At 46.3% G+C, this 25,500-nt stretch overlaps 1 protein-coding gene across 3 annotated transcripts; it reads left to right on the top strand.

Annotated features, from left to right (window-relative positions):
- Positions 1-11,523: 11,523 nt before the first annotated feature.
- Positions 11,524-18,428, top strand: LOC136516324 (uncharacterized). Of its 3 annotated transcripts, none has more exons than XM_066509686.1 (20): positions 11,524-11,840; positions 13,338-13,417; positions 13,781-13,867; positions 14,535-14,585; positions 14,693-14,810; positions 14,899-15,003; positions 15,136-15,200; positions 15,300-15,383; positions 15,487-15,537; positions 15,631-15,693; positions 15,778-15,824; positions 15,913-15,991; positions 16,090-16,152; positions 16,239-16,328; positions 16,416-16,454; positions 16,530-16,757; positions 16,844-16,929; positions 17,053-17,182; positions 17,254-17,347; positions 17,447-18,427. In XM_066509686.1, exons 1-20 carry the CDS (start codon positions 11,723-11,725, stop codon positions 17,632-17,634), a joined length of 1,866 nt encoding a protein of 621 aa, XP_066365783.1. In that variant the 5' UTR covers positions 11,524-11,722; the 3' UTR covers positions 17,635-18,427. The 3 variants fall into 3 exon arrangements, with proteins under 3 accessions (XP_066365783.1, XP_066365784.1, XP_066365785.1); XM_066509687.1 differs by having other exon boundaries at positions 14,947-15,003; positions 17,447-18,426; XM_066509688.1 differs by lacking the exon at positions 13,781-13,867 and having other exon boundaries at positions 17,447-18,428.
- The last annotated feature ends 7,072 nt before the right edge of the window (positions 18,429-25,500 follow it).

The following is a 25,500-nucleotide window of genomic DNA, read 5'->3' as shown; positions in this document are numbered from 1 at the left end:
TGCCACATAGGAAAGGTCGGGGCTGGTTGATTCCAGGCGTCAGGGTGGGAGCCAGCGGCGAGCGGCGGCGCGCGAGTGCCACTAGCACCAGCATCAGCGTCGGTACGCGAGCACCACCATAGTCAGGACCACTAGCACTGGCATTGGCTCAGCCGGGCAAGCAGCACACGCGACGAGTGGGAGCAGGTTGCACATGCGATGGGAGCGAGGCGGAGTGGGGCGGTAGCAGTGAATGTGGAGTGGGGCAGGGGCGCGCGGCGCGTGACCCGGACGGGTGACACAGGTTTAGGCACGTGGCGCGCAGCGCAGGTGAGCGGCCCGGGTTGGTCGGTCCGTTGACGGCAGTTATAAAACAAAATGTTTGACCCTGATCAGAATAGTCCCGCCGGCTAGATTTTTATCTGAACAAGGACATCATCTCCGTACTTTTAAAGCTAGAGTAAATATATACGGTACTAGTACGTACTGTGCCTCTTCGTTCGATCTAAGGCCCTGTTTCTTTCCGCTTATAAGCGGCTTATCGGTGGAAATAAGCGAGAATCCTGCCAAACGCTTTGCTTATTTCCACCGATTCTCGCTTATGTGGTAAGCCGCTTCAGAGATTTGAACTACGAGAAGCGAAAAGGGAGAAGCGAGAAAATCTTCGCTTAGATTATAATCCAAGCGTGGCTGGGAGAAGTGGAAACAACAGGGCCTAAGAGCCGGAATTCCCATCAGAGCCAACGAACCTTACTCTTGAGCGCAAATTTGGATGAGAAAACCCAACTTACATGTTTTCTTTAGTCAAAGATATGAATAGTCAAAAAAATTAATGTAGGCTTTGAACTCCGATAAACATATCGACCGATAGCCGTATGTGGTCAGAGAATCAACGAATTCAGGCTCTCGATCGACGATTGTAATGCCGCTTAATAAGGGGCTGTTTGCATCGGCAGCTAGCATGGAGTGGTTCTGATTGTAGCGTGGAATGCTAGAGAATAACTACCACAAGCGGATTGGTGGAGAAACATTTTAATTTTCTTGAGAATCACTAGAATTGTCTACTTTTTTTTTCCGTATAGCAACAAGAAACAATGGGCACAATAGTTTTTGCACAGTTCCGTTTATTCCCTCCTCCCTGTACTTGCAATGGTATCATTCCATTTAGTCCTTTTTCAGTGGAACAAGTTAAAATGGCTTATGTTTTAATCGTTCTCCACCGATAAAAAAGTTCTATTTTTAAGAATTTTTTTCACTTAATGGTTTTTATGATATTTTTTAATCGGAATCTAGTCTACGAGTCAAACGATCGATCTCACAAAGTAACTCTGATTGTTGATCACTTGAAATGTTTTCTCAGAAATTTTGAACCGGAATTATTTATGTGAGAGCCTTGATCTGTAGTACCAAACACACACTAATTGTAACCTTATTTCTCTGGGTCATCGTCTATATATTCCTCTGAATGTAAACATTTTTGGCTGTCCATGGAATGCTCTGTGCAGTAGTGTCAAACCTACTTTTGCCGTTATTCGTGCGTGAAAAATGACCACTGTACATAGCACACTCGGCCCATACAGTGCCACTACCACCTACCACGTACGTTTGGTCATGCATGGCAACTAAGCATATATAAAAGCGCACATATCGGATAAGCTGATGCATGATGCCTTTTGACAGACTAGCTAGCTAGTTGGCCGCTTGCATCACCAATAACCAGAGCACAAGCAAAGGTCAGGTCCGTGTGAGCGTACGTACGTGAGTGACCACAATCGTCCACAAGTGGGAACGCGTGGAGGAGTCAACAACGCAAAGCAAGACTCGGAGAAAAGCGGAAAACTCGATCGGCAGTCCGGCAGAGACCTCAGACCACGCTCGCTTTCTGTGATTCTTTGCTCGGCACTATAGACTACTGACCGGAGTAGTACACGTCCACGTCCATGTGTACACCCGTGTGCCATGCTAACAGCAAAGGAGGCACACAGCAAAACAAAAGCAAGACCACCAGTCCACCACCGCGAAAAGCTCGAATAATAACCCCTTTGGCCGGAGACCGGAAGAAAGAATCGTCGTCTGATCCTGTCGGCACGGCGGCACCCGTACACGTACACGTCAAGTGGAGCTGGGACCGGGAGGACGCGGGGGGGGGGGGGGGGGGGGGGGAATTAATTTAATTTAAAAAAAAACCGTAGAAATAGAAAAAAAAATTGCGCATTCCAAACGAGCCCTAAACCGGAACCGGACGCGCGAGGAGGCGGAACCGCAGAGTGCTAGTTCCAACCATACAAAACCAGTCAGTCGCTCATGCAAAAGCGCAAAAGGGGCTAGCTTTGGCATGGCAGACGTCCGGTCCATATTCTTACGTGCCTGCTGAAGTGCTGAGACCGCTAGCTACCTTCAAACGCGTCACGGCCGTCGTATCGTATAGTACGGACAATAGTTTTTTTATGCTTCCAAGAAGTCGACACATTGGTTTAGGAAAAAGAAAAAAAGAACAGCGGATTGCTTGTTTTTTTATTGATCGGAAGAACAGCGGATTGCTATATTTGATCCGAGCACATTTTTTTTATTCCTCTCGCTTTATGAGGTTTTGGCTAGACCACTACTTGCTCCTTAAAGTCAAGATCGCACATCCATCTAACCATCTTCTTCAACTTTAGCGAGGTTAGGGTTTTCAATTGAGCTATTGCAAGGTTGAAAAGTAGATGAGCGACTGAGTGAGGAGAAAATACCACTGTACATGCCCATCGATGGCTTACACTGTTTCTTAAGAGTAACTCAAGCAACAACCCTTTAAAATAATAGGCCTATGCTTCTTGTGAAGAGACTTCTATGGCATTTTTCATGGCTCTAATTTTAACCTCTAACTCTAACAACGACTCCCTAACTTTTAGCCCCTATTTTTCAGATGGCATTGACACGTGAGGCCCGCTTGTTATGGTCTATATACTCTCCCTTTCTATCCTCTCCATATGTGCACACCTGTGGGCCTCTCTCTCTCTCATCTCTCTCTCTCTCTCTCTCTCTCTCTCTCTCTCTCTCTCCTCAATTTCTATCCTCTTCTTACTCCTCAAGGCTACCAAGGGCTCTCTACCTATGGCTTGCCACACACAAGTCCGACTTTGTCGTGCTCATCGACGACCATGCCTAACGGAAAGATACTCCCTCTATTTTAAATTAGAAGATGAGTAAAAAAAACATATCTAAAGACTAGATAAGTCAAAATGTCTTATAATTTGAAACGAAGAAAGCATGTCTCCCTCTCTCTTGGATGGACTTAACGACCGAGCATGGACCCTTGCCGTGTGTGTGCTTTTCTACTCTGGCTAGGGTCTCGAAAATAGGGTAGGATCATGCTAGAGTTGCTCTAACAAAGCTATTATTTTTTTTAAATTGGCTAAACCTTTTCTTGTGGGTTGGTCGGTGGAAAGAAACTTAAGACAATAATTATCTGGACCAAGACCTCCCGGTACCATCCGATCGAGGGTAATAAAGAGGCAAAAAAAAAAAGCGCTGCGCATCGCAGGGCCAGGGCGCTAAGCATTTGCATGGTTGATGCGTAGCAGACAGTGTTGCGCGGACTGCAGGGACGCTCATCACTTCATCAGTGGTACTACGTGCCTGGCACTGCCATGGAGGAGAAATGAATACCGGGCGTTTTGGTCCAGACTCGACTCGAGAGAGTGCGTACGCCCACTGAATTTTTTACATTTTAGTCTTTTTTTTTTAGTTTCTCACGAATAGATCTCTAGAGAAAAGATTTTAGAATATAGATTCTTAGCTCGGCGCCAGTGATGCTGACGCCGAGCTAACACGTCTCGGCGCCAGCGTCCCTAGCGCCGAGCTTCTAGGCTCGACGCGAACGTGAAAGGTGGCATGGCAGGGAGCTCGGCGCCAGTCACTCTAGCGCCGAGCCCGGCGCTATGGTGCCCGGCTCGGCGCTAGAGTGACTGGCGCCGAGCTCTCTGCCATTTAACCCGGCCCAAGCTTAGTGCCCGAGCGTTCCTCTTCTTTCTCCCCCCTCTCGGGTTTTTTCTCCCCCCACTTCACCCTACCTCACGAATCGACATATTGGACCTTGGAAACTTTAATTTGATCCGTAGATCTTCGAGAGCAAGGTATCCTCGCTCCCCTCCTAGTTTTTTTTCGCATCGATTCGGTATATATTAGTCGGATTTTTGAACGTAATAATCGTCATCACTTAGGGTTTCATTCTATCCCTCAATATATGTATTATACAAACGTACGATGATGCTAAGGTGTGGAAAAGCTAGCAAACCTAGGCGTAGTTATGTTATGGGCTCATTGTTGTGCATCAATTGGGAAGCCCTAGGTTTAAGGCTTAATGTTAACTGCTTTTGGTTCTTAGGACGAAATTGGTTGTATTGTAGTTATGGTTCTCACTGACATTTATTTGTGATGTTTTGATTTATGTTTGTTAAATTACATCTGTTTTGTTAGATGCAAGAAATGTTTCGGGAGGAGTTTTGGCGAAAACGGTGTCGTCCTCGAGAATTATACCCCGACGCGTCTAGCAAAGATGCCTCCGTCCCTACTGACCTCCCTGTCCCAAACTGTGACTGTGGTTTTCTAGCCCATATTTTTCAATCGAAACATCCGGACATAGCGGCGCGTTGCTTCTACACATGCAGTCGTTTTAATGTAAGAAATTGTTTCCACTATCCTTTTCTTTATTTGTGTAAGTATGGGACTAATATTTTATTGGAATCTCGTTGTATAGGACCATGAGAGGTGTTTTTTCTTTCAGTGGATCGACGGTGCAGGCAAGTTTGATCCTATGTACCTCCTTTTCGACGATTGGTTTAGAGGGAGACATCCACGTGAGCACTTCAAGCGGTGGGTTCCACCCCCCTAACCCTCCACCAATGACGGCTAAGGAGAAGCACCTAGCCACAGTTAGACGACTCGAGGAACCTCCTCTGTGCGATTGTGGAGATCAAGCTGTGATAAACTCTGAGAATATGTTGGAGTTTGTGAGCTATATGTGTTGAAATATTGAGCTAATGTGTTCATGTACTAACGTAGAGAGGGCGTGGCGCAGGCGCAGGAACCAGCGAGGGGACCAAGGCGCGGGCGGAGGGGCGCGGCGTGGGGGGCCAGCGCAGCCGCGGGGCACGACGCTCCTGCACGCCGAGAGAGGGAGAGGAAGAGAGGGGCGGGGCCCATAGGTAATAAAGGCTCGGCGTCAGTCACTCTGGCGCCGAGCTCGGCGCCAAGATCTACGGCGCCGAGCTCCCTGCCATGTCACCTTCCACGTTCGCGTCGAGCCCAGGAGCTCGGCGCCAGGGACGCTGGCGCCGAGACGTGTTAGTTCGGCGCCAGCATCAATGACGCCGAGCTAAGGATCCACGTTCTGAAATCTTTTCTCCAGGAATCTATTTGTGAGAAGCTTTAAAAAAAGACTAAAATATTAAAAAATCGCGGTACGCCCACAGCCAGACCCGACATGTGCTGTGTTTCATGCAGTGCCCAGCCCCAAAATTATTGCCTATTGGGCCGGCACAGCATTTATATAGTTTCTTCTTTCCCTTGGTGCCGGCACCAATTCAATTCCATATCCATCCATTCCCCCGGCCGCTTCATTCCGCTCTCAGGCCGGCCGTGCATGCATGCAGAAGCAGAAGGAAGAAGAAATGGCATGCAGAGATGGGAGAGAACATGCAGCCCCTGCGACGTGGACCTCTCTGTCTGGGCAAATGCAGCAGCAGCAGCTCGATCTGCGGGTCATCTGACTGAGCCGGGCAGGCCACCGCGACGACGACGAGACGAGAGAGTAACCGCCCAACCGAAGGCCATCAACTGCCATGAAACAGAGCAGGTGGGCAAACGTAGATATGGCCGGTAGCCGAGAGCCGATCGATTAGGTGGCGAAGCTAAGGATCTATCGGATAACATGAGTATGGTCGATCTCGATGCGTGAAAGGGATAGCGATGTTTCACTAGCATTATCACTCTATCCAATGGCGGTGCGTAAGATGGATTAGCAGGGCTCGATTAGGATATTGATGACCTAAGCGTCATTTAGTTTATTGGAAAGCGTGGTGGGTGATATATAACACACGTTGTTTTGAACATTGATACATAAGCTGCCGACTATTCATACATTTATAGGCAGAGAAGATGTTTGGTTTTCCTTGGCACTGCTGGTTCCGTGAATTCGGCCGGGCCTCAGAATATGACGTGGTTGAGAGGTATATCTCTTTCTTCTAAATTATAAGTTGTTTTGGTTTTAGCCTAAGATAAATTTCTACGATACTAAATATGCACTCCCTCCATTATTTTTAAATTATAAGACATTTTGACTTTTCTAAATATATTATTTTTATTATATATCTGAACATAATATATATCTAAGTATATAGAAAAGCCAAAACGTTTTATAATTTAGAATGGAGAGAGTTTGTTGACATCTCTACCATACTAAATAAGTGCGCTCCCAAGATATGCATGGTGGAATGAAAGGAACTAATTTGCTGTTATAAATGCTTGCACTTATAATTTAGAATAGATGGAGTATCTATGTAAGCAACATAGAGGAAGCGGGAAAGTGGCAAGAAGACGGTGTTGCCAGCCACACGAGATGGAGGCATAGTTATTTCAAACACAATCATCTTTTATTGACTGGGACACGACGTTTTGCTGGGCAATATGGATCAGAAGGAACGATATGGTTTTTGATAAAGGTCACCAAAAAACTTTTTTGCAGGTTCTTTTCAAGGGGACACATTGGTTACAATTTTGGACTCTATTGCAGCGCTCGGATGACGGCAAGGAACGGATTCTTGACACTTACAAGCTACTAGAATCATGAGCCATGGAGTTCTTCGGCCTAGTTCAGCTTGCTGAATCTTGGCTGAATCTGGCTGAAAAACACTGTTCTGACTGAATTGTTGTGAGAGAAAAATACTGTTTCGGCTGAAAAAACAAGCCGAATATGGGGCAAGCCGAACGGGGCCTTCGCATCAAATGGATGGTCCTTCATTCACCGTCTCGAACTTTAGTTTGAACCTATTATATAATAAGTTCCAATTATATATGGGTGTGTTGCTGTATAAGTTTGGACTGATGCTTCTTTTTCCTATAAGAAGGCTAAAGCCATAAATTTTCCATTATCTAATAAAAGTTACTAAAACCAGATCAAGAGTCCTAGTTATGGGGACCGGAACAACAACCCAATTAAAAAAAAAAAAGAGCTTTGGCTGGTCCGGTCCATCTAAAAAATCAAGTATTCGCGGCAAAAACCGGTCTAACCGTCGGTTTTAGGAAGAAATCCGGTATAAAAAACATACTCAGAACCAATATAGAAACCTGGCTGATAACTGAGCAGCGCAGGTGGGAACGTGGGAGGAGAGAGAACTAATAAGAACCCTTTAATCTGGCGCCAAGTTTCAAGTTCCAAATGATGCTCACCTTTTGCCGGTCATCAACAGAGCCACATATGACATATATGTAACCAAATATCCCGATCAATCTAGCTAGCACCGTACCTACTTCGCTGTCAGCCCCACCATGCAGCATCTCACGCAGCAAGCAAAAAGAGCCTCCTTTATTTCCGTGTTGTGCTAATTAACTTCACTTGAGATGATCATGGCTGAGATGACTGGGAAATTAATGATCTGACCACATATATATGTTTAGCGTAAAGAGCTCGCATTTACTGAAAAAGATGTGAGAACCTGCAGATGACTGGGTCGCAGCTCAGCGCAGCTCATCGATCGCATATGGTAGTGTCAGGTCGAAGAGTAGCATCAAAGCAAATCCGAATAAGCGAGCAGTGAAATATAATAGCTAGTAGCAGCTGCTGGCCGGCCGGCCGGCCGGATGGGGATCTCACGAACTCCTGCTGCACAGATTTGATCAGAGAGCGAGAGAATTCAACGAAGGATATGGCCCCAATTGAACCCCACGTTCGTTTCAAAAAAAAAAAAAAATTATTGAACCCCACCGGATCGATATATCATCACCATCACACGTCCTTTCTCTCTCTCTCTCTCCCGATCTCTCTCGATCTCTCTCGATCGATCGACAGCGCAGCCGATCGAAATAGCGGCAGCACTGTTTTAGTCGGCAATAATCCATATTATGGATGAAATGATTGTTGTTCTGACCGGCCGAGAAATGAAAACGCGACAGCTGAACGCCCGAACGCCACACGTCCATACGGCAATTGCAGAAGAAATCGAGATGCATGATGACTGTTGCCTGTCACACGTACGGTTCTTGGCCAATGGCTATGCTTTCTTTGTTACTATTAACTAGAATCTGATTCTCGATCAGGCCTCGTTGGGAGCAAAGCTAGCCTAGCCTAGGCTGGCTAGAAAGTGATGCACGCACTGATTATTCGAAGACGATTTCATCGCCAACTTTTGCTCTTGTTAATTAGCTGTTGTTAACGATTGATGGTGTAGGAATATATATGACCTACTACTAAGCATTTCGTGGTAATGCCCGACAACCAGAACGGGGACTCACTCGGTCGACCTTGACGTACGTTGGACTTCCAGCAGGTCACCGAGGGAACATATTCTGTGCATACTCCAGGTCTCCCAAAGTCAGACGCACGTCGCTCAGTGGTTTCCATCATGCATGCATGCTACTCCTACGTTGTCCTGTCTGCGTGTATCTGAACGTACGGTTGCCAAGTGATGACATTTGCACGGTCCAACAGTTATTACATATATACGAGAATATATACCTTCCGTTCGTGTCCAATGCATGTTCAGGTTTCACCATCAACAGATTTTTTTTATGCATTATAAATGATTTTTTCTGTAAGTTTTTCCAGCATATTTCCCCTTCCTCCATTTGAAAGTTCAAAACATGCATGGAGTGTTAGAGTTGGACCTTTACCTAAATTATTTAATTAACCGAGGAGGAAGACTTCACATACAACACACCAACCCACCACGCACCACACCATTTCGGTTGCTGATACGGTACGTTTATTATTAATGACCGGGCCGGGTACGTAGTAGATGGAAATCCTCTGAATGCATGGTAATTTTTTTAAAAAAAAGGACAATGCAACCTTTAGAGTGTGCGGAAGCATCCAGGCTGCTACGGTAGAACAATGGAATATAATCTCACGTCGAAGAGATTATAATCAATCAATCCTACCAGATGGTTCCACTTGGCCGTGAGAAATGTCAAACACTCAAGCAAATGTATCAAAAGAACACGACACGTCATTTCATTGCTCGTTTCATCCGGTCCATTCCGACAGTTCGGCCAAGAAAAGTCATGGTTTGAGAGTAGGAAATTTGCTACTTGCCAAACACTCTTGGCACCCCAATAAATAAAATGGGCTGTATTAATATTATCCACCTCTAAATTCAAGAATATGTGATGCCAACGTCTCCTTATTATTGCTAACAATACAAACATTTGGATGAATTTGGGCTCTTTCAAGTGCTATTTCGAAGTTGACAATATTTACCCCTCTACTCCAAAAGAAACTTGATGCTTTAGTTTTCTCGAGTAAGCCAAATTATCTTAAGTTTAACTAAATTTATATAAAAATACTATTAATACTTATGACACCAACAAAAGCTATACTCTGAAAATATGTTGTGTCACAGATCTAATCATAATTATTTGGTAATATAGATATTAGTATTTTTTTTATATAAACTTGGTTAGACTTTAGGTAATTTGACTTAAACAAAACTAGAACATCAAATTTTCAATCATAACCAACATATCAATATTGGCATGAAAAAGCCTTTTATTCCATTATATTTTTCTGGTGAAAGTAGTAGTTATTTTTTATTCTGCTCCCAAAGTCTTGATTTTACACTACACACTTATGGTGCGTTTGGAACCATGGAACGTTTTGGTTTCTCGGCAGAATCGCCAGCTCATTTTTGTATCCCTCCGTCCACAAAAGATGCAATTCTAGCATAATACTAAGTTAAAATATCTAAAATTTGACTAACTATAAAAATTGTATCAATATTAATAGTTCGAATAAGTATCATTACTTTGTTATGAGATGTATTTTCATATTATAATGACATGCTGTCATAAACATTAACATTGTTTATCTATATATTTGGTCAAACTTAAGACACGTCAACCAAGATTGCATCTAGAATTGCATTGTTTTGTGGATAGAGGTAGACTAGCTAAGACAAATAGCCTAACCCACCTTTGATTTGGCCGGTTTCTAGTTCTAGTTTCAAAGAATCCATCCAGCTAACACACTAGAGAAATGTTTTCAGCGAATCTGAATCCAAACAAGAATCTGGACCTGAACGAGAATCCAGACATTCTTGTTCGCTTCTCTTATAATCCGTACTTTTTAGCTTGCTTTTTTTTCTTCAGCCAGAACAGTATTTTTCTCTCATAATAAATCAGCCGAAACAATGTTTCGTCTTATTTTTTTCAGCGAAGTAAACGGGGCCGTTACAACAAACATACCCTTATAAGCAGACCACGAAGTGCCAAGCATGCAAACCTAACTTTCAACCTCCACTCGTGGCCTCGCTGCAGTTTGAACAGTACTGTGCTAGGAAGATTTCAGCCACAGAGGCTGCGCCGCAGCGCTGAAAGGTTCAAGCGAACACTTGTGGCCATAGCTTATCAGCCAAGCGAACACTGCAAGTGAAATACCTGCACAAACAATGAATGTCCTGTTCGCTTGGCTGATAAGCTATGGCTGAAAGTGCTGTTGGCTGATTTATTATAAGAGAAAAATAATATTTGTTGACTAAAAAAGTACGGCTTATAAGTCAAGCGAACAGGTCGAAAGTGTGGTCCAGTGGCTTGGATTTGTCTGAATAAATAAAGAGAGAATTCCTTATTTGACACTGGGAAAATGAGTCGTTCCTTTCTTGGCCCTGAAATTTTCTTCGTTCCCTATTTGACACTCACTTCAACTTTCATCTCTAATTTGACACTACCGTCAAATCCGTTAGCTAACGGTGTTAACTGGCTGTTAAAAAGACGTTTTTGCCTCTAGAAAAAAAAGCGGCGAAGCAAATTTGAGAGGAAAAAAAAACCTACGCCCGCCTCTGATGCATGCGCCCAGCTAAAAAAAAAGGCGCATGTTTTTTTTCCTCTCAAATTTGCTTCGCCGCTTTTTTTCTAGGGGCAAAAACATCTTTTTAACAGCCAGTTAACACCGTTAGCTAACAGATTTAACAGTAGTGTCAAATTAAAGATGAAAGTTAAAGTGAATATCAAATAGAAAACAAAAAAAAATTTTAAAACCAAAAAAGGAACAACTTATTTTCCCAGAATTCTCTCATAAAGAAACTACTACACACCACTGTACGCTTTACAAGGTCTCGTTGCAAACTGTACTCTAGCGCCACAGGAGGAGAGAGCCCGGCCCGGTAGAGACTAGAGAGGGGGTTTTACAGGTCTTCGCGGTGTCAGTTACTGTACGCGTGTGTGAGCACCGTAGTGGGCCCCACCAGTGCCCTTTGTGGCCTTGTCCTCTCCCTCTCCGATCCGAGGGCCAACGCCAACGCCTATTTAACGGCCTCCCCTCCGCGCTCCCAAACCCCAACCTCCCTTGGCTGCCTTGGCTGGCCCCCAACCCAACAAAAAAAAAAAAACCCTCTCTCCCATTCCCATCTCGCCTCCCACCTCCTCCGCCTCGCCGCGGCAGGCACCGCCGCCAGTCTGCTCCGCCACTCCCTCCTCGACTCGATCGCGTGCGACGATCGAGGTGACCTCGCTCGCTCTCTCGCCAGGAGATCGACCCCGAACCGACTCCATGAAGTACGTGCTGGTGACCGGCGGAGTGGTGAGCGGGCTCGGGAAGGGCGTGACGGCCAGCAGCATCGGCGTCCTGCTTAAGTCCTGCGGCTTCCGCGTCACCTCCATCAAGATCGGTAAGCCCGCTGCCGCCGCCGCAGCCCGCGCGCGCGGCGCGTCCGTTTCTGATTTCAACCCTCTCCGCCCTCTCCGTTCAAACAGAAAAAAGGAAGAGAGTAATGGCGGCCACGTGATCGCACAGGCCGCGAACACCCGGCCTCCCCGTACAAAACAAAAGCGTACGTGTGCCCGTTTCCGTTTGGTGGTTCCGGGCATAAACAACTCGTCGTCGTCGTCTCTCTCTCTCGAGATCGTCACAAATTGGGTGGGGGTTCACACTTCACTAGGGTACTCACGTTGCTAGCTACTGCTAGGACTGACTCCATTTCCATCGTAATGGCGGCCTGATTCAGGTTTGGACTCTTGACGGCGGTCGCCTTCGGCTGCTCTTGGATGTGTGGATAAGGCTTAATCTCATGTGGCATCGTTTTAGTAGCTACAGTAGGCACTTGTAGCTTTCCATGGTTTATAGGTTACACCCAATTTCTTTTTTCTGCTACTACAGACTACTACTACTATTGTCTTGGTGGGCTTGTTCCTCTGTTGGTACGTACCACAAAGCAATTCTACCTTTTCTTCCTCTGATGGCCAGCCGGCCAGGCAGCGATTAGCTAGCCAAGTCGCCGGCCGTTCAATTTAGCTTTCTGTTAAAATAATCTCAAATCTCATGTCCCATGTTTCGTTTTTTTCCCCTTTGAACCGCGATCACGTACCCGTCGCTGGTTTGTTGAAGTGGGCATCTGATCCTGTGTCAATGTCACTATCTGGGTTCCTTGGAGCACATGAACTTCTCAGGCGCACAGTTTTTTTTTATTGGGGGTAGTAATACAGGTCAAATTTGCCATCCCGTGCTCTGGAATTTTGTCCTCACTGGGAGTCTTTTTTGTCTCTTCATGCGGGCCAAGTGCTGTGCACCTTTCATTTCTCGCGTCTGTCTCAATTTGCACAAAAACGTTTTCTACCCTGTCTCGTCACGTCCCGGCAAGAATTGCCCCGTACTTGATTTAGGCCTTCATTAGATCCAGGTGTAAAGTTTGGGGTGGATGTTACATTTCGCGTGGGTTGTTTGGATATTAATAGAAAAATAAATTACATAATCCGTCCGTAAACCGCGAGTTAGCACATGTGGTATTATAGCACCATATTGTTAAATCATGGACTAATTAGATTTAAAAGATTCATCTCGTAAAGTAGTCGTAATCTGTGCAATTAGTTATTTTTTTAGTCTATATTTAATACTCCATGTATGTATTCAAACATTCGATGTGATAAGGTGTAAAGTTTTGGGAGGAACTAACAAGGCCTTACTGCAGGTTTCTCCGCTATACTTACGTGTCTTATTGCGGTCACTGAAGTCCTCATACTACTTATGAACTTCTTTGACGCTCGTTTTGCTATACGCATGTACTTTGATCGAGCTAGTGCCGTGGAGACTTCTGACTCTGAGTTTTATCTGTTGGGGCTCTGGGAGATGATACCGTATCTGAACTTCTTTCGCTGTCGCTGGTGTGCAGATCCATACCTCAACACCGATGCCGGAACCATGTCTCCGTTCGAGCACGGCGAAGTGTTTGTTTTGGACGACGGTGGTGAGGTACGATTCATCTCACTGCATATAGCCAGTAGATCTGTACGTACTTTCTTTTCCCCTGTACGTACTTTCTGGTTCAGTGTACACCGATCACCACATTACACTACTGGAGATTTGAGCCACGAATTGTACTGTTTAGACCAGTACCGAGTGGTACACGTTAGCAGCTGCACGATAGCGCCACATATCGTCCTTATTTTGCAACTTCAAACCTGCCACGGACTGGTCGTCAGTACTAGCGCTTCATACACCTGTCCTGCTGTCCATTCTCCTCTTCTCCAACGTGTTAGAACTGTGCTATATTTCTCCAAGGCTTCTTTCATGGGCTAACGAGACTTCACTTTGTTCCAACCCTTCTTTTCAAAGGCGGACTTGGACCTTGGAAACTACGAACGATTTCTAGACATCAAGTTGACTCGTGACAACAACATAACCACGGGGAAGATCTACCAGGTGACGGGAATAAACAGCCTCTCTCAAAAGTCCACACAAGCCTTTGAGCTAATTTGCCAGTATATTATCTGTTAAAGTTGTGGCTTACGCTTCACCTTGACATTTACGGACTAGGAATATTCGGTGATTTTTTTTTCTTTTGCACCAAGGTTAGGTGCTTCTTTACCTGAATTTTTAATGGAACCCACAAATCTTTTGTGATGTTGCTTTTTTTTCATTCTAAGATCTGCTACAGTTCAATAATGCATGTGGGAAATCATCTGGTCCTTAGTCAGCCACTGCTGTGATGCTGTCTCAAGCAATTGGTTGGTAGAAAGCATATCATCAGGTTAATAGTGCACCAATCATAGGCTAGGACCCATTGTAGAACTGTTTGCTTCCTTTACTGCATCTGCAAATTCGTCTGGAGGTCTACTAGTGCTTGAAATTAAATATGTGCATTCAGGATTTATCATAAAGTATAGGTAACACATAATATGAATTAGAATAGATAATGAAATCCTGATACTAGAAATATGGTTTAAAGAAAATGGGTAGCTGTCGTCTATCACTTTGTAGTCGACAGAATTTAGGACCACCGGAGCACATGTTTCTGTATACCTTATGAGATATCTTGGATTTCATAGTATAACTGTTAATAACTTTTCTACTAATGTTCAAACTGCAGTCTGTTATTGACAAGGAACGTAGAGGAGATTACCTAGGAAAAACTGTTCAGGTGAGGAATGGTTATCAGAACAGAGATTTCCATGCTTTTCTGTAGCCATAGAAAAGGTGCCAATTGTTACAGTGAGTTTAAGAATTAGAGTTAATTCTCTTTATCAGGTTGTGCCGCACATCACAGATGAAATACAAGAGTGGATCGAACGTGTGGCAATGAATCCAGTTGATGGCACAGAAGAGTCAGCTGATGTTTGTGTAATAGAACTCGGTGGCACTATAGGTAAAAAACATTCTGTATCATTGCAGGAAGTCGCAAAATAGCATAAGTTTGCTCAATTGTTCCCATACCTGTAAGTATTCTGGTGCAGGAGACAAAATATTTTTGCCGCATAACGACAGTGGCATTCTTGATGCAGGGGACATTGAATCAATGCCTTTCATTGAAGCATTAGGTCAATTTTCATACCATGTAGGTAAGGAAACTCTGTAAATCTTCGTAATCTTTTTCCTTGTTTTACTTATGTTTTTACTCAAGGATGTTGATCCAATGTCTATTCGCTATTAGCATAAATTGTTTATTGATGCAATCTTGTGAAAATTGTCAGGGCCTGGAAACTTCTGCTTGGTGCATGTCAGTCTTGTACCAGTTCTAAATGTAGTTGGTGAGCAGGTAAGCTTCTCCTGATTTGGGGGTACAGTGTTACTTTTTATATTCCGAAGATATTATTACTGTTCAGAAACTAATGCTGTTGTTTCCTCTGTTATCTAGAAAACAAAGCCCACCCAACATAGTGTTCGCGGACTTAGAGGACTTGGACTCATGCCTGATATTTTGGCATGTCGTAGTACACAGGTATACCACATAACTTCTATCTGTATTTTCATTCCGTGCCTCCTCTGAACCTTTCAATGCTGATGGTAGCTGTATAAATGGTTTGCTCTGTGCTTTTTGGCAGCCACTTGAAGAACATGCGAAAGTGAAGCTCGCACAATTTTGTCATGTTCCGGTAAAAATGTTGCCTGCTCAAGAGTTTTTTTTTTAAAAAAAAATCAAGTCTGCATCATGCAACAGCAATGCTGACTCTGATTTTATTTGGCAGATACCAAATATCATTGATCTCCATGATGTCACGAACATTTGGCACATCCCTTTGTTGCTCAGAGTATTTCATATGAAATTATTTGTATGCATGATTGCCAAATTCTCATTTGACATGGTTAACCTGAAATCTTTTCTCTCTTTATAGGATCAGAAGGCCCATGAAGCTATTTTGAAAGTGTTAGACCTTCAGTGGTATGCCATTGGACCAAAGTATTATAAGCTCTTCCGGTTGGCTTTATTTCTATAAATACTTACATGTATTATTTCATCATGTGTGCAGTGTGGGTAAAGTTGCTCGAGAACCCCAATTGTCTGAATGGACTGAAAGAGCCAGCAGATGTGACAGATTGAAAACTCCGGTTGGTTTGTTGATCATTTTAACTGTTGTTTCCAATACCGAATTGACTCTATATATAATAACCAGTGCTTGATATTGTGGCATGAAAATCCTTTTCAGGTTAGGATTGCTATGGTTGGAAAGTATACTGGCTTGTCAGATTCCTACCTATCTGTTATCAAGGTGCCATTACCGTTTTATATCTTATAACACAGATACAGTTTTGAACCAAACTGGTGGGCCTTATCTGTTTCTTCCTCTTCTGTCAGGCTCTTTTGCATGCGTCGGTTGCTTTGGACAGGAAACTTGTGGTGGACTGGGTTCCTTCCTGTGATCTTGAAGATTCTACAGCAGAAGAGGTCAGTTTTATTTATGCCTTATCAATTCTTCTTTTCTATATCTTAGAGAGTTAACTGATAATAATTGGGATACTGTCGCATTTGCAGACTCCTGATGCCTATGAAAAAGCATGGGAGTCGCTAAAGGTAAGCATAGAATGCCTTCTTGTGACATGCCACTAGCCCACTATATAGAAATCTGAACGAATTTTTGCACCTCAGGGTGCAAATGGTGTGTTGGTGCCAGGAGGTTTCGGAGACAGAGGAGTCCAAGGGAAAATTCTTGCTGCAAAATACGCGCGAGAAAAAAACATTCCATATCTTGGCATTTGCTTGGGCATGCAAATTGCAGTGATTGAGTTTGCACGTTCTATCATGAAGTTGCATGGTGCTAACAGCACAGAGTTTGATCCAACCACAAAAACACCATGTGTTATTTTCATGCCAGAGGTAATTATTTTGCTACAGTTGCTATTTCCTTTGTGTTGAAAATTAGCATGAGTTTTAGTGCCAACCATGCTTCTCCTGTTCTGCAGGGATCCAAAACCCATATGGGGGCAACAATGCGCCTTGGATCAAGGAGGACCTTTTTCCAGGTCACTAACTGCAAATCTGCTATACTGTAAGAAGCACCTCCCACATCTTTCACCATTGTTTCCGCAGGAGTTTTACATCTGGTCCCTCTTTTATCACTTGATTATCTATGGAGTACTCGGGCAATCGTTTGAATTCTGAACTGCCTTAGGTATGGCAATGTTAGCTACGTTGATGAAAGGCACCGCCACAGATACGAGGTGAATCCTGATATGGTCCCAGAATTTGAGAAGGCAGGGCTTTCTTTCGTTGGCAGGGATGAAAGCGGTAAACGCATGGAGGTATGACTGCCAACATTTTTCATGAAGATTAACCATGTCCTGGTCTCATGTATTTGATTTGTCACATGCAGATTATCGAACTACCAACTCATAGGTTTTTCGTCGGTGTACAATTTCACCCTGAATTCAAGTCAAGGCCTGGCAAGCCATCTCCGCTTTTCTTAGGTAAGACATCCTCAAACCTCTACTTATTTTGCCTGCTGAAGTGTTCTTTGCTTTTGAAAGAAATTTAAACGCTTGAGCACTTAACGAAAATCTTGGCAGGATTGATAGCAGCGTCATCAGGTCAGCTTGATCAAGGTGGCATTATCAGTAAGACAGGCAGATGCATCAGCAATACCGGAGGAGCACCGAAGCTAAATGCTTACCAGAATGGGCACCTCATGAAGCCACTGAAGGGCCTGGTGAATGGGCACTATTCAACAACCGGCAATGGCGCCATTCCCATCTAGCAGCACAGAGCTGCGAGGCGCTACGTGCTTGTTTGAGATTTCTCTTCTGTTGGCCCCCTGATCTCTGGCAAGGGTGAGCCGACCGCTCACTAGTGTTACCGACCATACACTATGGCTAGAGGTAGAAGAAGGGAGGGAGAACAGAGCGTGCGCGTACATGCACAACACAAGCATCAGCGTTGGCCGGAGCTCTGCAGAGGAGATGACAAAACTGAACTCACTCTCTTTACTGAGTTGCAGTGGGAAACTATATACAACTCTATCCGTCTAATCCTAGTACACAGACATGTTAGGCTGCCATACTGCTACAGTGACTAGATGTGACAGCAGGGCTAACTTTGACGTCTGCTCCTGCTGTGGCTACAGTGCGGCGGGGAAGCCTTTCGGCGCTTGCCCCTACAGCTGCTATAGTGCAGCAACAGGGAGTCTTTTGGCGTCTATCCCTGTCGCGCGTTCATACAGAGGAGTAAGGCTGGACGAAAAACTCGAAGCTCGTTGGCTCGCTCGGCTCGTGGCTGTCTCGATTCGGCTCGGCTCAGCTCGTTATGATAACAAGCCGAGCTGAGCTAAGATTTTAGCTTGTTAGCTATAACGAGCCAACTCGAGCCAGCTCGCGAGCTAAACGAGCCAAGCTTCCAGGAAAAAAAGTATCAAAACTTATATTAGTTTTTGTATTACTCCATGTCTTATACTTTACAATTGATTGGTAACTGGTCTAGACCCTATAAATTAACTGGTAACTGATATAGATGTATTTCTTTTATATTATTATTATTCTTAAACTTTAGATAAATGCAAATATTATATTTTGTGTATTTTTTATACCTGACTCGCGAGCTTAACAAGCCAGCTCGAGCTTTTAACGAGCCGAGCCGAGCTGGCCTTCTGGCTCGTTAGGATAACGAGCCGAGCCGAGCTAGCTCGTTATCTTAACGAGCCAGAACGAGCCGAGCCGAGTCAAGCCGAGTCAGTTCGTTATCCAGCCTTATAGAGGAGCAGCAGATTACTTAACAATTCTTCCCTTAATCATGCTGCTAACCCTAGAACTCTCTCTATGTCGATCATCTTCTTCAGCTCCGTGAACCGAAGACGACCGAGAGTTGCCGACTAGTTTCGATGAACTCAATGAGGATCTTCCCTCCATCGACATATTCCCTGAGAAAGTAGAACTTGATGTTGATGTACTTGCTCCGGTCGTGGAGAATCGGATTCTTCGCGAGGGCGATGGCGGGTTGGTTGTCCACCATCAGTGTTGGTGGGTGAGCTTCCACACCGGTCAGCTCGCTCAGCAGCCGGCGCAGCCACACAGCTTGGCACGCTGTTGTGGTCGCTGCCACGTATTCTGCCTCGCACGTGGATAGCGCCACCACCTTCTGTTTCAGCGACTGCCATGAGATTGGAGCTGACCCGAGGAAATCGAGCATGCCAGAGATGCTCCGTCGTCCATCGATGTCCCCCGTCATGTCTACATCACTGAACACAGTGAGCTGCAGCCCACTTTCGTCGGTCTCGGGGAAAACGATCCCCTGATCCACCGTCCCCTTGACGTAGCGCAACAGCTGCTTCATCGCAGCCCAGTGATCCTCTTGGGGATCCTCCATGAAGCGGCTGACGTAGCCCACGACGAACGCAATGTCTGGCCTTGTGTGGACTAGGTAGCGCAGACCGCCGACGATGCTTCGATATAGTGTTGCATCTACCTTCGTCGTGGTACTAGCCTTCGTCATCTTCAACCGCTCCTCCATCGGAGTCACACATGGCTTGCACTCAGCCATGCCGCTCTGCTCTAATAGCTTCAAGGCGTACGCGCTCTGACCGAGTGTGAGCGCCTCCTTCCCTTGTCTCACCTCAATGCCGATGTAGTAGGAGAGCGCGCCGAGATCGCTCATTCGAAAATGAGCTGCCATCTCGTGCTTGAAGCTATCGATGTCCTCCGCACGTGCACCGGTGACGATCAAGTCGTCCACATACACGCCGACGACTAGCTCCTCCTTCCCGTGTAGAGCGCGTGCTCGGTTGCACACCGTGTGAACCCAAGATCGCCTAATGTGGCATCTAGCTTGGCGTTCCACGCTCATGGGGCCTACCGCAGCCCATAGAGCGCCTTGCGCAGTCGAAGCACCCTGTGCTCCTCCCCCTTGACGGCGAAACCTGGAGGTTGCCTAACGAAGACCGTCTCCGCCAGCTCACCGTTGAGGAAGGCTGATTTTATGTCCAGGTGATGGACGCGCCAATCCTTCACTGCTACCAAAGCCAACATCAGTCGGATAGACTCCATGCGCGCTACCGGCGCAAAGACTTCCTCGAAGTCGAAGCCCTCGCGTTGGACAAAGCCTCGAGCGAAGAGGCGCATCTTGTGCTTGACAATGGCGCCGAGCTCGTCTCGCTTGACCTTGTACACCCATTTTAGGCCAATCGGACGGCATCCTGGAGGTGGATCGATGAGCTCCCAAGTCTTGTTTTCCTCGATCGCATTCATCTCCTCTAGCATTGCTCGTCGCCAATTTGCATCACACTTGGCCAGCGTGAACGTGGGTGGTTCCTCTACACTAATAAGAAGCAGCTCTGGATCATTGAGCAACTGACCTGATAGGCCTGAGGACCCTGCGCCACCGACGATGTCATCCAGCTGGTGGAACCGCACCTCCTCAATGTCATGGAAGGCATCCACGAACTCAGTGATGTCGCTTGGAGGTGAGGTGAACTCGATCGGTGTCGATGGAGTCCCCTGTTCTGCCGAAGTGGTCGGCACAGCACTTGGAGTGCTCGGCACCCCGGCTATAGTGCTCGGCACTACTCCTAGGCCGCTCGTCACCACTCCTAAAGTGGTCGGCACCACTCTAGGAGTGCTCGACACCAGTCTTGGAGTGGTCGGCACCACTACAAGACTTCTTGGCTCTGCTATGGGAGCGTTCGGCACTCGTCCTAGAGTGGTCGGCACCACTGCTGGAGTGCTCGGCACCCCTTCTAGAGTGCTCGGCACCGCTCCAGGAGTGCTTGGCTCTATTGCTGGAGTGCTCAGCACCTCCCTCTCTAGTGTCTCCACCACTGTGGATGACCAAGTGCTCGATGATGAAGGTGCTGGTGAAGCCGCCAGCTCCCCCTGTGCCCGAACTGTTCTAGTCCTAGGCCGCCTTCTCGTCGAACACGACATCGCGCGAGACAACCACCTTGCCTCCGCATGGGTCGTAGAGCCAGTATGCCTTGGTACCTTCCGCGTAGCCTAGGAGCACCATTAGTGTGCTCCTGTCCTCTAGCTTGGTGAGGACCGGCTTCGTCTTCCTGACGTGGCCGATGCAGTCGAATGTCTGGAGGAAGGACAAGCTCAGCTTGCGCCTATACCAAGCTTCGAACAGCGTCTTGCCCTTTAGGGCCTTGGTGGGCATGCGGTTGAGGATAAACACTGCCGTGGTCATCGCCTTACCCCAGAACCTTGTCGGCATGCTCTTGGCCTTCATAATGGATCAAGCCATGCCAACCACCGTCTGGTTCCGCCGCTCCACCACGCCATTCTGCTGTGGCGAGTGGCGCGGTGTGGTGTCGCAACACACCCTAATCCGCGCAGTACGTAGCGAACTCCACCAAAGTGAAAGCTTCTTACCGCTCTCCGCCTCCGCGCATGCCTTGAACTTCTTGATCGCCTTTGTCGCCTCGTCCTTGCTCGTCAGGAGTTGCAGCCACATGTAGTGACTATAATCATCCACAAGCAGGAGAAAGTATCATCGACCACCATTTGTGGCTAGCGTGATTGGCCTACAGAGATCGCTATGGATGAGCTCGAGAGCGTCCGCCGTGCGATACTTGGCTGCTTTTGGGAACGACAGCCTCCTCTGCTTCCCGATCAGGCAGCTATCACATAGCTCACCTACGTGCTTAATGTGGGATAGCACTTAGACCATCTTCTCCAGCCGACCGAGCACGTCGAAGCTGAGATGGCCAAACTGAGCATGCCACAACCACGGCTCCTCGATGTGCCATGCTGCCAGGCACACCGGCCGCTCCACCTTCAAGTCGAGCAGGTACAACCAGTTATGTGAGCATTTTACCTTCGCTAGAAGATGCCGCTCCTGATCCCAAATCTTTAGGATCCCGCTCTCTATCAGTACCTCACATCCACGCTCATCCAGTTGCCCGATGCTGACGATGCTTGAACATAGCTGCGGGATATAGTACACATCCGTCAGCGTGCGGTGCTCATCATTCTGACACCTGAAGATGATGGTGTCGCGCCCTCAAATCATCACCCTTGAGCCATCACCGAACTTCACTGTGCCGATCACGTTGCCGTCGAGCTCAGAGAAGGCTTCCTTGGAGCCCGTCATGTGGTTGCTGGCACCGAAGTCTAGATACCATCGCTGCTCCTATTCGCCACCCACACGTCCGAGGTGGACTTGGGTGCGTGGCTCGTCGAGGTTGACAACCTTTAGAGCCTTCCCAGGCCCTTTCACCGCCATCACCTCTCCCTTCTCCTTGGCCTCAACGCCGTGTAGTGCACAGAACGTCGCCATTAGGAGATTGGCCTTATCATCATCATCAGTCTATGCTAGATGAGCCTCAGCCTTCTTCTCCTGCTTATGATTTGGGCACTCCTTTGCCCAATGGCCTATCTTCCCGTAGCGCCGGCAGGCGTTGGGGTCAACCTTTTTCTTCTTCTTGTTCGAAGAAGCCTTGTCGCGACGCTTGCCATCGCTGCTGCGGCTAGAGGAGGCTTCCCCGAAGTTCCTCTTGGTAGCCCACTCCTCCTCTGTCAACAGCAGCTTACCGTTGTCTGTCGTTGCTGTGGCCTGCTCCATGCGCTCGTCCATCACCCGCAGACGACCTGCCACATCCTCAATGGTTAGGGTGGACAGGTCTAGCATCGTCTCTATGGAGAGAGCGATCTGGATGTACTTCACTGGCACGGAGTGGATGTACTTGGAGACCACCTCCTCATCGTCGATGGTGACGCCGTGGCTCCTCAGCTTGCTGATGAGCGACTGTAGGCGGAGGAAAAAGTCCTCCACCGATTCACCATCCTTAAATTTGAGGTTGGCGTACTCCTGCTTCAGCAGCTAGGCCATCGCCTTCTTTGCACGGTCAAAACCGACGCGCATCACTGTAATGGCCTCCCACGCCGCCTTAACAGAGTTCTTTGCCCCCAACGGCTCCCTGTACTCCGCTGGCATAGCAGCGAGAATAGCCTCCACCGCTAACATATCGTCTTCTTCGTTGTCGGTGTCCTTGTCAATAGCATTCCAGAGCCGTCGAGCTCTGAGCTTGACCTTCATGGTCACCGTCCACTCGCCATAGTTGGTGTGAGTCAGCGTCGGCCAACGGGTGCCGCTGACCTCCCGCACCGTGCGCACGATGACCTCCTGTAGTGGCTGGGCAGCCACAATAGCGCCGCTGCTGTCGTCCATCTCTAAACCGTCTGTCATCGCCAGCGGTTAGTCCAACGACGGCGCTTGTACAGCTCTGATACCACTTGTTGGCCCCCTGGATCTCCGACAAGGGTGAGCCGACCGTTCACCAGTGTTGCCGACCACACACTATGGCTAGAGGTAGAAGAAGAGAGGGAGAACAGAACGCACACACACAGCACAAGCACCAGCGTTGGCTAGAGCTCTGCAGAGAAGATGATAAAATTGAACTCGCTCTCTTTACTGAGTTGCAGTGGGAAACTATATATACAACTCTACTCATCTAATCCTAGTGCACAGATATATCAGGTTGTCATGCTGCTACAGTGACTAGATGTGACAGCAAGACTGACTTTGATGTCTGCTCCTACTGTGGCTATAGTGCAGCAGGAGAACCTTTCGACACCTGTCTCTACCGCGCGTTCATAAAGGGGAGCAGCATATTACTCAACATCTTCTACCGTTTTCGCTTGTTCTTTTCCTTTCCTTGGAGCGCGTTCTTCCATTCTACCAAGCCAACTAAGAAGAAGAGAAGGGCCGTTTGCTCTAGCGACACGGCAGCCGTTTCCGATGTTTTAATGTGGAAGCATTTGGCATGCAAGCTGTCGCATGCATTAAGAGGCAAATTTAGCAGGTTAGCTAGAGTTTGATTAGTAGTAGTAATCCGATATGATGGTTTATTTGTTCGTTTGTTTGCTAAGATTACAAGGGCTGGTGATGTGCAGCTAGCTGTAGTGTAGCCTGCCGTCTCGCCTCATTTGTACATTGTAAATTAACTATTACTCTCCATTGACTGACTGAATGGATGAGTATAAACGTATTGGACCAACATACTGAGTATGAGTTTAATTTATCGCAGATAGCCGAGAAATTCGAAATTTCAGTTCTATTAGTGCAGAGGTGGAAGAAAGGGTTTATCAGTTTTTTGCACACGCAAGACAAACAGCGTATTGTTTGGTGACATGTACACTATCCGTTCCGAGTTATAAAATGTTTTGGTTTTTTTAGATACATAGTATTTACTATGCATTTAGATATACACACTATCTTTAAATACATAGTAAAAATAATGTATCTATAAAAGTCAAAACGTTTAATAATTTAAAACTGAGGTAGCAGTAAAGATGGCAGTATATCGTCAAGTGTGGCATTGTGTGAAAACATGCATCATATTGTCAAGTGTTAAGATGGACTCCGATGGAGCACCGAGCTATTGCTCCAATGGCTAGTAGCCACTAGACAGTACGGCGTTGACCTTTTTGCCTAGCATCGAATCATCTGTTGCTCCTAGAATTTTTTTTAATATAACATCTCGTCAGGGTGAATGGGCTATATATGTGGGTTCTGACTCATTTGGCTGATGTGGTTGGAGTGCACCAAGATTGCTACAAGCTAGAGCAAATGATCCTACACTCCGTCTACCCGCTCAAGTGTGCATTGATCACATCTAAGACATATGATAGACCTAATTTTTCATCTTTACAATGGTTAGGCCTTAGAATTTGAGACATCAGCCTGTTCGCTTATTGGTTTCAGTCAGCCCAAATCAGCCGGCCAACAGTGTTTTTCTCTCACAACAAACCAGTATCAGCCAGCCCAAATCAGCCCAGAAACCAATCAGCGAACAGGCCACTTAAGTGATTGAATCGGTATACTTGAGCACTAAGTCTTAGTGACTTTCCGACAAATGCAGTGCCAACCTTCTGGTGTACGCCAACCCTATTAGCTTGGTATGGAGCGACAATGACTTTGAGTACGGGGGATGAGGAGACCCCCTCCTTATTGGAGAAGATCCGTAGTGGACGACAACAAGATGACCGGGAGAGTTGGGCGATAGTGGTGAGCCTTAGTGGCTTGTGGCACTTGACTTGATTGCACAAACCTTTGTGGTGAGCTCAACACCATGACCGAGGGAAGGCTTCGTGATGAGTATACCTTGGTGGAGTTCACCGTGGACAAGAAATTGCAATTTGGCAACTGATACCACTAGAAAAATTTCCTCGTCTCCGAGAGTTCTCTTTTGATTTGCTCTTTACTTGTTGCTTGATCTGTGTGGCATTTTGCTTTCCTAGACTAGTATAGACTAGCTAGTAGGATTGGATTTAGGTTGTGAAATTCTTTATGAGTTGGGTAGGTAGGGCACATTGGGAAAAAAACCTAAGGTGCATATCATGTTTGTTAAGTTTATGGTTTTTATAGTGTATTTTAAGAAAGCCCTACGTTTAAATATTTAGAGACCCCATTCACCCCTCTCCCTCTTTGATCTTTTGGTTGTATTCAGATGCTCATGGTCTCTTTTGAACTGGTATCAGGGTTAGAGCTCATACCTTTCACAAGGCCAATTCAATTCCATTAGCAAATTTGTGAGGATTGATATGGAAGCTCCATTGGTGGCCTAAATTAGTATTGTGTAAAAATGCCAAGGCCCGTGCACTTTGAGTAGGTATATTGTAGTTGCAATGTTTAG

The sequence above is a fragment of the Miscanthus floridulus genome, chromosome 17, assembly GCF_019320115.1.
Source record: "Miscanthus floridulus cultivar M001 chromosome 17, ASM1932011v1, whole genome shotgun sequence".
In the NCBI taxonomy this organism is placed as follows: Eukaryota; Viridiplantae; Streptophyta; class Magnoliopsida; order Poales; family Poaceae; genus Miscanthus; species Miscanthus floridulus.
The sequence above is the reverse complement of the archived record's forward strand: the minus strand, read 5'-3'. Positions and strand labels throughout refer to the sequence as shown.

Bases quoted from the DNA above. Each gene is read 5' to 3' on its own strand.
- LOC136516324 (XM_066509686.1), top strand. From the start codon at position 11,723: ATGAAGTACGTGCTGGTGACCGGCGGAGTGGTGAGCGGGCTCGGGAAG. The intron at 14,586-14,692 runs GTGAGGAATGGT...TCTCTTTATCAG, and splicing joins ACCTAGGAAAAACTGTTCAG to GTTGTGCCGCACATCACAGA. The intron at 17,183-17,253 runs GTATGACTGCCA...TGTCACATGCAG, and splicing joins AAAGCGGTAAACGCATGGAG to ATTATCGAACTACCAACTCA.